The sequence below is a fragment of the Cryptotermes secundus genome, unplaced genomic scaffold (genome assembly GCF_002891405.2).
Source record: "Cryptotermes secundus unplaced genomic scaffold, Csec_1.0 scaffold475, whole genome shotgun sequence".
Classification (NCBI taxonomy): Eukaryota; Metazoa; Arthropoda; class Insecta; order Blattodea; family Kalotermitidae; genus Cryptotermes; species Cryptotermes secundus.
Window position 1 is genome coordinate 7,321 of NW_019737987.1, and position 12,468 is coordinate 19,788.

The 12,468-nt window shown below is 40.3% G+C and overlaps 1 protein-coding gene across 1 annotated transcript; it reads right to left on the minus strand.

Moving 5' to 3' along the window:
• Positions 1-430: 430 nt before the first annotated feature.
• On the minus strand, positions 431-10,411 carry LOC111870624 (gastrula zinc finger protein XlCGF7.1-like; the record flags this gene model as incomplete). Its single annotated transcript, XM_033753933.1, has 5 exons — positions 9,781-10,411; positions 9,477-9,538; positions 8,680-8,847; positions 7,219-7,386; positions 431-838 (listed from the first exon to the last, which is right to left on the minus strand). Coding segments are annotated over exons 2-5 (804 nt in total), but the record flags the coding sequence as incomplete, so codon positions are not given.
• Between the last annotated feature and the right edge of the window lie 2,057 nt (positions 10,412-12,468).

Here is a 12,468-nt window from a genome sequence, read left to right on the forward strand (position 1 = left end):
GCTGACTGAATGACTTATTACAAACATCACAGCAAAATGGCTTCTCCCCACTATGTATGCGCTGATCTTTATTCATAGTACACTGCTGACTGAATGGCTTACTACATACATTACATCAAAATGGCTTCTCCCCACTATGTATGCGCTGATGAGTCTTCAGTCTACTCTGCACACTGAACGACTTATTACATATATTACAGCAAAATGGCTTCTCCCCACTGTGTATGCATTGATGTGCCTTCAGAGTACACTGCTGACTGAATGACTTATTACAAACATCACAGCAAAATGGCTTCTCCCCACTATGTATGCACTGATGTGCCTTCAGAGTACACTGCTGACTGAATGACTTATTACATACATCACAGCAAAATGGCTTCTCCCCACTATGTATGCACTGATGTGCCTTCAGAGTACACTGCTGACTGAATGACTTATTACATACATCACAGCAAAATGGCTTCTCCCCACTATGTATGCGCTGATGAGTCTTCAGTCTACTCTGCACACTGAATGACTTATTACATATATTACAGCAAAATGGCTTCTCCCCACTATGTAGGCGCTGATGTGACTTCAGATTACTCTTACGGCTGAATGACTTATTACACAGGGTGCAACAAAATGGCCGCTGCCCACTATGTATGTGCTGATGTGACTTCAGGATTCTCTTAAGCCTGAATGACTTATTACACAGGGTGCAACAAAATGGCCGCTCCCCACTATGTATGCATCGATGTGCAATCAGAATTTGCTCTTCACTGAATGAATGACCACATTCATCACAGGGATATCGTTGCTCCTCACCATGTACAGGTTGAAGTTCATTCAAATTATCCTGGAAAATGAGAGTAAATAACATAAAAAAATTTTAATAGGAAGAGAAATGAGTTTGAAGCCCCAGTACAGAGAGATGTTAAATCTGTAGGCGTGAGAGTGGAGACAGAGGGGAGAGGGAGGGACAGAGAGTACACCCCCCTGTGTGCTGTGTGCCTGAGTCAATCAGCATGCATGGAGGTTTCTGAGTCGACAGAAATTCAGCTGCATTGCCACTGCTTAACAAATTCAAAATAAAATAAAATAATGCATTTGTAATGCCAGACAGGCATCTAATTAATAGTGGAGAGGCTCCTAAAATGAAATGACAATAAAGGCTGAGTTAAAAATGATACTAAGAAAGGCTGCATATGGCCCAGCCAAATCCCTGAAACAATTATATTGTAACATGTTTGGGCTACTGATGACGCCATTCAGAATGTTAATCAGTCTTATTAACAACCTGCAGGTCACAACTAAAATTACTTTTGACACTGTTGTGGGTTACACAATTTAGAAACCTTACACAATTATCTCTTCACGCTATCTTCAACAGTCCTCACTCATTTACAGTACAACACAGGAGCTATACAAGTGTCACTGAATTACACGCTCCCAATACAAAATGCCGTCTCAGTTATCACCACTATCACTAATTATCACACATAAAATCTTCTAATCGCATGTTCAGTTCTTCTTCTTGTTACTGAATGACTTCTGTTCAGCTGAATACGCCAATCTGACAAGGAGCCGAGACTTCAATGAGCATCTAAGGCTTGGAAGAGAGAGGAAAACAACGGGAGCTACAGGAAGACCAACAGGCTGGAAATCTTGAAGCAAGCAGTAGAAATTTCTAGCGGGTTACTGAAAATGAGGATATGGACCTTGTGGAAAGGTTGGCTTCCTCTGATGTAGAAAAAGAGACAGCATTAGAATAAGAGTAGCCAGATAAGTGGGAGCACCAGACAGTCGCAGGGTTATGGTTCCCACTGGTGAGAGAGCGAGGAAGAGAAACTCTGGATGATTCTGATACAATTGGATCTCCTGGCACATCAGTAGGAAACTGCTCAAGATGAGCTGCTCTTGAAGAGGGATCAGATGTAGTGGTTGAAGAATGGCAAGAATCCGTGGAAACAATGGGAAGAAAAGGAACATGGATGCACTGTTAGGCTATTTGGGAGCAACAGACTTAAGGAGGGAGCAATGTGGAATATTGACTCTATGCAGGAACTGTTGAGCCACAGAGGCTTCGGGGCACATGCGCAACGGGAGAGTTGCGGATTGTATCTTACATAGCTGGAATCGATTGAAAAATTTTCAAACAGTCACTGTACTCTTTTTGTGGAATTGCATTTAAAACTGCGGTATATTCCTTTTGGATGTCCTGGATGGTGTCGTGACGGTCTCCCTTCATCGCCAACTTATCTTTGTTGGAGCCAAATCTGATGAATACTGAGGATGATCAGAGGACTGTGATCCCTTTTCTGGCCAAAAAATCGCACACGATCTTTGATTTGTGGGTTGGGGCATTGTCATGGAGGAGTGACCAGGAACCTTGCTCTTGATATTCACGTCGAATTTGAAGAATTCTTGACCACAAACGATTGAGGACTCTGAGATAATAATCAGAATTCACTATTTGACCTTTTGGCAGAAATTCCTTGTGAATGATTTCTTTGGAATCGAAGAAAACGGTTAGCAGTGTCTTTACTCGACACTTTTGCATGTGCATTTTCTTTGGTTTTGGCTACTTTGGGTTCAACCATGCTGCATCTGCCACTATGTGAGAGGATCATATTGAAAACACCATGTCTCGTCACCAGGAACAATCAATTTTGTAAATTCTATATCACTTTGGGTCGACTGTAACACGTCTTTGCAGTGTTCCACTCTGGCATGTTTTTCATCGCCTGACAACACGTGCAGTACAAACTGCGCATAGACCTTCCAATTGCCCAAATCCTCAGTCAAGATTTGATGCACAGTACATTTTGGTATTCCCAAAAGCAACTTGATGAGACTTGCAGAAACACATCTGTCTGATGCAGGGATTTCAGTCACTTTTTCACATTTTCTTCAGTGCAAACTGTTCTCGGATTTGATGCATGTGAAGCTTCTTCAATGTCCTCCCTACCATCACAAAATAAAGCATTCCAACAAAATATGTTTGAGCGACTCAAACAATCACTACCATACACATTTTTCATCATTTTTTACACTTCTCGAGCTGTTTTGCCTAACTTCAAATAAAATCTGATGTTGGCTCTCTGTTCAATCACCATTTTCAGACGTGCTTCAGAACAGTACTGTTACATTCAAGATCAGTACACATGATGCAGTGATGCTTGCAATTTGAAATTATAGACAGCCACAGCTGAAACTTCAAGAATCTTAACACGACAAGTCGCCAACAGATGGCATTGCAGGGCAAAATAAAAAAAAAAAAATCCTAACAGATCCTGGACACACCATGTATAAGTATATAAAAGGCCTCAAAAAGAAGAATATCATACTGTCAGTTCAATAGACATGTCTACTTGATACCTAGAACAAATCCTTATGAGTCATCTCCTAGGATGCCACACAAGATTCCTCGACAATATAAAAGTTTGGCTTTTGCCAGAAAATGGCCACTACTTCTGGATGTGTGAAATGGTATTGGGCACAGCACCCTGTGTAGAAGCAGGTGTTGGAATGCCTTGAAACAGCTACATATGTAAAATGTATACAAAAGATATGCAGTCTAAACAACAACATTCTATATTTAAAACAAGTTATACACTGTCATATCAACATTTGTTTCCAATGACGCTACATGTTTTGACCCTTATACTGGGTCATCATCAGGCACGTAATAATACCAGACTCAGTTTCTGAATTGCATTTAACAATTTGCATCTAATTCTTTAGTAAGGATCCTTATTGTGCATTTCAGTGTTCTAAAATGTGTAAGTTTAGTCTTTCTGTTAAAATTGAAATACTCGGACTATAAAATTTAAAAATTAGAGATAAAAGACTAAAACATAAAAATTAAAATTGTACTAAAATGGAAAAGAAAAATTTTGTGATAAATATGTTTAAAACTTTGTGACTGCTTTGTGTTGATGTGATTTCCTGGTGGTAGAGGCAAATATAGTGAGGAGTGCCCGAGTATCAGCATCATCTCACATGAGTTAGATCGTGTGGTCTTGACCTTACTATCTTCTTGTGGAGCTTATGCTCGTTATTCTGTATGTCACCCAACAGGTTGTTTATTCAGAGTGATCTGTAACAGTTTTTTAATTATTATAAGCATAAGCCTGTGAGTGCGTTGTTATTTAATTCATTATTAGGTTATTAAGTATTACTATGCTACAAGACGGAATGTCATGCGTTCAAGTCCCGATGTGGTCATTGGATTTTTTCAATTGACCTAATCCTTCCGGCCGCACTAGTCCCTGTGGTTTACTCAGCCTCTAACAGAAATGAGTACCAGGAATTAAGTAAATAATTTTCCCGGGGAGTGAAACACGGCCGGGGCATAAGGCTGACAACCTTACCGCCATCTTTGAGCCAACTGTCAAGGTAATGTGGGACCCCTAACGTCTCACAACCCTATGGGCCTTCACGGCCTGTTAGAGGGATAGTTTTACTTTTTACTTATGTATATTTGATTTTCTTATGATGATACTGTCACGTGTTGGGTGTATAACGCGACAAATAACTTCACGCCTTATTGGATATAGCGAATTTTATTTCACATTCGCTCTTACAATCGCACCATTTACAATCTCAACTTTACTGCCATTGGCAGTATCACAAATACTAGACTGCAAATAACTGGTGACTGACTCTCCGGCTAACTCGTAACTAACTTGAATAGTCTTCGCTGCTCCTTATTTAGCCTTATTAACCAATCACCCGACAGCAGGTACAGGGGCAAATTCAAAATTGTCAGTTATATTAAATTTATTTCAAACAAAGGACAAGAGACAAGACGAGTCTCTAATCTGTCACACATTGTCAAAAAATTTTAGAGAATCTTTATGTATCCTATAACAAGTCCTCAACATAATGACACCTCTATGTTATTACATGGATACAGACTGAATCGAAGACAGAAAACAAACGATAAACTTCAGCATTTAAAGATACTGGGAGCCCTATAATGTAGTACCAAAATGTGGTTTAATGGATTGGGCAGACCAAGAAAATGTGAAGGATTTCTCCTGTATAGAATTTATCGCAAACTTTCAGTATTTCATTATTTCATTCAGTATTTCATTCCATCCACATTAGATTTCCTTAAAAGGAAATGGAACTGGTACATCACAAGCAACATTCAACAAACTAAAGTTGCCTAGAGACATTTCAGAAAAGAAAATTTTCAAAATGTGATCAACAGCACAGTAGAGCTGTTTCACATGCACAGACAGCCAGAGAGACGAAGATAAGATAGACAACTTGTAACTGCTCCACTGTCACTCACTAATTTAAGTATAATTAGAATAATCAGTAATAAAAATTAAGTGCAGGTAACAAGTAATACCCAAGACAGTGAGACATAGTCACATTCTTGTTTTCAGGAATGGACTTATTCCAAATTTTGATGTTACACAGGAAACACCCCCTGTGGCTTTTTCTGAGAAATTTTGTTTGTGAGTAGCACGGCGGCAAACTTTGAGAATTCGATCACTGACAGGTCCTGCATGTCGTAACTTAAAAGTAGGCTGTTTTGAAACCCACGCCAAGCAGGTTATCTGTCAGTGTATGTCGAAAACGACGTTAGGACTTTAAGGGTCAAAGCCCCAAATTGCAGCTAGCTGATTGGAGATTCAGAAATTGTGTAAACCCCAGTTCTCAAAATTACCCAATCAGTGGAATTAGGGGAGTGACTTAGCAGAGGAACTGACGTCCAGGGGACCTCAGTGTTTTCAGACAAAGAGTCACAAGTTAGTTGACAAACAGTTGCCAAACAGTCGCCAAGTGTCTGCTACTCGTAAATAATTCGGAAACAAAATCTGTGTTTTTCGCTGTTCTGTATAACACTCAAGTTCAGAGTGCTAAAGAAAGTGTAAATTGTAATAATAACGTCCGTTATACCAGGACTGTGCTAGACAAGGACCTATATATAAGCATCCTTTGTATTGACTGTGTGTGCGCATGTGTGTGCCATCAGGTGAAGGGAAGTGCTGATCTCAATAAATGGTCACAGTGTTTAAGTGTAAATTAGCATTGAACCAACTGCTTCCCTCCCCGTCCTAAGCGAGGCCCTAGCAAACGCTCTGAAAAGGATCGCAGCTCTACCCACAGCTGAACTAGTTGACTATCTATCACCTTTACCCCCTTTCCAAATTAAACCTCCGACTATTGTAAGCCGATACCACCTGAGCTTACTGGCGCCCAACCTAAGAAGAAGAAGAAGAAAACAAGAAAGAAGAAGAGGAGCGACGAACAACGTGTGACTAATCAACCAACAAGGGGGGGAGTGAAGGTGAGGTAAGAACGGTTACAGAGAGAGAAGAGGTGGAGCCCAACTTGTGGGGCAAGAAGCCTCAAAGAGAAGCCGGTTACAGAGAATCCTGTTCTTGTCTTCCCTGGTATGGAGGTGCATTGGGGTTAAGGGGGCCGGAGCTTCCACCTGCGGATTCTCCGTCTCTCCCTGAATTTTGGTTCCTACGATTTCGTCTCTGATAGCCGTGTGATCGACCTCGGGACTGGGGAAACTGCACTTGGCGCACCTGCGTCTGATTTTGACTTCTGTGGTCATTTCGATGCAGGTTGTTCCCTGGTCGATTGGGGTTGGAATTTTGGGATTGTGTGTGTGTCCTCTGATGATTTTCTGACTGCTCCATCAGCTCAACCCTTCGAAGAAGATCTAGAGCTTGTTCGATGGTCTGCAGCTGGTTGGTGAGCATGGCACGCTGAACCCCCACCGGATAGTGTGCCCTCAGTGCCTCGATCAGGTCTACATCCGAAGGCCTTGGGTCTAGATAAGCTGCCATATTCACATGTTTAAGGAAGTGTCCACTACACGCTGAGCCGCAACCCCATTGGGTTAAGCCAAGAGAGCCGCGACCAAGTGTTGAAGCCGAGAGAGTTATTCGTGGCAAAGATAGATCTGGGAGCTGACAGGACGCTCATGAGAGAGTTAGGCCACCTGTCAGAACACCAACTAGGTGATCCCACTTTAAAGAAGTTGCGTGAAGAACTGGAGAGAGACCCTAGTAAGTTCAGGGACAAGTACATGGTGAGAGATCAGATCCTGTTCTGCAAGAACGACAGGACCTATCCTTATTGGAGAATAATGTTACCCCGACAACTAGAGACCCGAGTAATTCGGTATGTACATAGCAGAACCTGGTACAAACTGACACTTCTGCACATTTGTGTTACCTGCCTAACAGTGAACATACAGCTCACCTCAGGTTCAGCCTTTAGTTCTGGAAATGTTATTGCAACAGGATCCTCTTCCTCTTCTGCATATGAGAGTGCTTCAGCTTTCATATACACAGCATGATTTGCATTATCTGGTGTTGGGTATATCTCAACATATGGAGCCACTAAAATGTTCTCTGAATTTGTACAGTCCTGTAAAAACCATCACATCTTTCTCAGAAATTGATGCACAACATGAAACATCAAACAGCACATGCTCTCCTTGCTATGGCTGCGTCTCATTACATCTAGCTCATAACAGCTGTTCTGTACACATTGTCTTCTCTACAGCTATCAAGATCATTAAAAAGTATCTGGTTCATAGCTCGGTGTTCTTCCCAAGAAACTGACAATCACTGTGGCAGAACTGAAAATATGAGCTTCCCTTGGAACCTAAAAACATCATGAGGAGCTCCACAACTTGTAACCTGCATTCACCAAGCATAATTAAAATGATCAAGTCAAGGAGCAGATGGGCAGCTTAAATAGCAGGCATGGGGGGAGAAGAGGAATGCATACAGGAGTTGTTGAGAAAGCCAGAAGGGGCTCATTACTGTGGTCACGCATGCTAATCATGGCTCTGCATCCTAAGGCAAAACAGACCCAGTGCAAACCCTTTGAAATTATTTCTTTAAAATCTACCTCAACAGCATCTTTCCATCTGAACTTATGTCTCACATATGGTCTGTTTCTGTCGTGATTTCCCTCCAAAACTTTGTATGCATTTCTCATTCTCCCATGGGTACTACATGACTTACCCACATCACTCTACTTGAATTGATCACATTCCTACATAAATTATTTTAATGTCTACACCCAAGTGTAAGAAACTCCCCAAATAAATAATGCAAACAAACAGAAGAATGTGAGTAAATATTTAGTTTCTTTGGCCAATTGAAGGACACATGAAAATAAAACTCTTGTCCATACACACAAGCATGAAACACAGTCCCTTCTCTCAAAGCAGGAAATGTTTCTTCTGCGCTCTGCAGTACAATTCTTTCCATTCTTGTTACAAGAGAATGCAGAATCCTTTGTAAACTAGACAACTGTTCATCATATGATAAACATTTTGTGGGGTTCATTGTAATTAGCTAGCAATTTAAATTCTTGCTTCTAATAAGATTACCAGTAACTACATGTGAACAGTATCGTGACTCCATAAGGATTTTTGCTGCTATAGAATTTCTCTGAAAAACAGTTCAGTTTACACAAAGTTTAATTTCATCTAAATCAGAACTGCTTAAAAGGAGAGCAACATTCATTCAACAAGCTATAACTGTCTAAGAGACAGTTCAGAAAAAAGGCCTTCAAATGCCAGTCAGCAGCACAGTGGAGTTGCTTCATGTGCACAGAGAGCCAGGGAGATGGGATGAGAAAGACACTTGACTTCTGCATATTTGTTATATCTGCCCAATAGCAGACATACAGAAACATATAGCTCACCTCAGGTTCAGCCTTTATCTCCTGAATTGTTATTTCCAGAGGATCCACTTCCTCTTGTGAGTCTGAGACTTCCTCCGCTTTTATATTCATGGACTGGTTTACATCATGACTTGCTGGGTATATCTCACCATATGGACCCATTAAAACCTTCTCTGAATTTATATAGTTCTGTAAAAGCATCATATCTTCTATCAGTCACGGATGTACAACGCCATACATCAAACAATGTACACTCTTTATGCTGTAGCTGCTTTTCATTACATCTACACCATAAAAGCTGTTCTCTATGGATTTCTTCTCTAGACTTCATAATCTTAAAAAGTTTTAAGTTCATAATGCAGGGAACTTCCTCAGAAACTAGTGGTCCCTGTGGCAGCACAGAAAATGTCTGCACTTTATGTTACATAAGCGCTCATTACTGTGTTCGCACATGTCCATCAAGACTATTTCATTCTGATACAAACAAACCCAGTATAAACCCACCCCAAAAATTATATCTCTAAAATCCTTCTCACAAACATCTCCCAAGTGGTCTCATTCTTTCAGGTTTTCTATCCTAACCTTTGTATTGCATTTCTCAAGCTCACATGTGTGCTACATGACCTATCCACATCACTCTCCTTGAACTGCACCCTCTCCTACATAATGTACCAAACTGTTATAATACTGAGAACCATGTAAACTACCCAGATGGATTATGAAAACTAAACCAATAGAGGTATAAATGTTTAGCTTTTCAGGCTATGAGAATTGACGGACAATAAAATTCTCAGGCGCACGCAAGCACAAACACTTACCATTATTACTCTCCGAGCAGGAAATATTTCTTCAGCTCTCTGTAGCAGAATTCTTGGCATTCCTGTTGCAAAAGAATGCAGAATCATTCATATCCTTGAAACTTTTTTTTGTAACACTTGTTCTGTGAGTTGAAAATGAACTGATTTACCTGAATCCTGGTGTTATAGCATCATATTTCTAACAAGTGTACCTGTATCTAGCTAAGCATATTTGCCCACGTGTGTAAGGAAACATATTAATGATTGTGTACAAACATACAGATGTGGCTTTCTTTGTTCTCACAGCAGAGACTACGTAGCTTACTGTCTTATTTCACGTTGTGTAGTCTAACAGATTTGCTGAAGTTTTGAAGGCAGCTTGTTCCACCCATTTTGAGTGAACCTCTTGCTTCCAGAACATCAATAGCTGGCTACCAGAATGCACAGAAAACCTACTCTACAATTTTTAATACTGGTGCCACAAACTTGTATTCACTATGCATTTGCATACCCTGCAATTTCAACCAGTTCACCATACTTCGGCTCTCACGACTGACAATCTGTGCTCTTTGCATGTGGCTCAATTTACCTCATATATATTTTAATATGTTATATCTTAAATTTTATAATATGTTATATTTAATATTGTATATTTATATTTATTGCATGTGATCTTTTATGTAAGGCTTTGTATGTGACAAATTTTATATCCAGCCCTACTGTGTAACAACTGGATCTATGAAATGTAATTACAAATAAATAAATAAATAAATAAGCAAGTCGGCCTGATTTGTGTAATAGGGGAGAAAACGCACAAACAAGGTAAAAATGTGCATTCTAATTGGCCATGGTCCACAGAAAGGGAGCCGAGAGGTTTAGAAGAATCCATAGTAGAACTTGCAACATCGGAATATCACCAACGGCCTGTCAAAATATGAGGAAATACAATACCCACAACTTACACGCCTATATAAAAAAAAAAAAGTAATGTTCGGTAATAATGCTGCATGAGATTGTGGTGCTCGGTGCTAATAGTCGTCAACGTCACAAACGTAAAACGCCTAAGTCTCTCAACAGCATCAATGCAGCTCAACGCCCTTCTGGGCCTTCTGGTTCTGGGACCGGATCTTGCTGCCTTTTGTTTAATTCCATATTCTATCACTGGAGGGCAGGAAAACCAAAAGAAACATAACAGTGATTATATTTAAATTCTTGTCAAATACTTTGCGGCATATCTTTCTGAGGTCTTCAGAAAAAATTCCGAATTTTAGAACTTCACACGCTTACATTTAGTTTCAAAAGTTATCCATACATAAAAATAAATGTATTAAACATTTCTCTATATTATCGTCGCCATTCTGTGTCCAGCACAAACCATTATTTTTTTTTCTATTCCTCGATGGGTCGGACCAGGGGACCAGGGGGATGCAACTCAATGCTATTGGTGGGCAACACCGGGTCGGACACCTCACACAGACGCGATACGATTCGGGACGACATAGGACTCGGAACGAAAACGGCTGTTTACCGAGTGGCCCGCGCATACAGACGCGACACTCGAGAATCTTTGACACCCGATAACCAGCTGGCCATGACTCACACTCAATCAGTATTATACGTATCGTACGTACGTGAAACGACATGGGTAGCCAAATGGAACAAATAACAGAGTTCGTCAAAGAAAATGCTTTAAGGCTCCCACACACAGACGCGATCGGACGCGATACTCAGCTCGGTACGGTACGGGACGATATCTAATTACATTGCGGTAAATGGATGTCCGCACACTGGCGCGGTACTCCGAGGAACGCGATATTATCGCAGTCGGTATATCGCCTCGGTAATTCGGTCGCGCTGTATCTCAGCGGTAAATAGTCATGGATCCGTCTTCGGAGACTGAAGTTTTTTTTTAGCTGTCGCTCTTGATGTACACGAAGGTGAATCCAGGTAAGTATTTTACTGAGCACTAAATCCGCGTAGTTCTTTTCCTCCACATTTTCTTTAGTCACATACAGGGTGATTCACGAAGATTTACCCCCACTTAGGGAGGGCATTCCTGAGGTAATTTGGAACAAAAAATGTTAATATACTAATGGTATCCAACCAGTGGCGTAGCATGACTACCAAAAGCAGGGAAGCAACTTTATATACGTGTATATAAAATTTTTCTAGATACCCTACATTTTCTATCTTCTATTTAAAAGAAAACAGCTAATAGTTTAATATGTATTGTATACTTAAGCTAATATATTAAAGTAACACCTAATTATCAACACAATTTTATAGCCATCAAATGACAGGGTTGTGAACCTGGAAAATAATTAATGCTTACTTTATTGTTTATAATTCAGCTCGATTCTTCTGTTTTTTCTTGGCAAACAGATCAATAACCTCATCTAGAAAGCTGGGTTTGGACTGCAGTTTGTTTAGGAAGGACTTTCCAATGTTCATCAAAGCCAGTGATGACAACCTATCCTAGTTCTGCGAATTTCTTAAGTAGTTTTTTAATCTCTTCAGAGCTGAAAATGAGCGTTCATCCGCAGCACTTGTCGCTGGTATTGTTAATACAAGCTCACATAATTTGAAGATTTGCGGGAAAACGCGTGATAACTGAAGAGCATACATATATTGATGTAAGTCATACACACTATCTTTTGTCATATCTGGGTCCGAAAACATTACTAAAAGTTCACTCTTTAAGGCAACAAAGTCAAAAAATGCACCATAATTTTCTTTTAAACAGGAAAATGCTTTTTCAGGAAATGAGGTTCTATACATGGGAAAGTATCTGGCATCAAGAAGACTCAAGAAGAGGAGCGTAGCGTTCTCCGAAAATCTAACAGAGACATTCTGACACACGACATCAATAATTTCACAGAACAGCCGTTTATAGGAGTTTTTTCTTTCTTCTCCACTCATTGAGTCAATGCGAATTCTTTTGGGTCGAGTTGGGCCATTTGAATCGAAGACATTTTCCATTTCACTCCAAAGGTGGTCAAATCCTCCCCTTAAT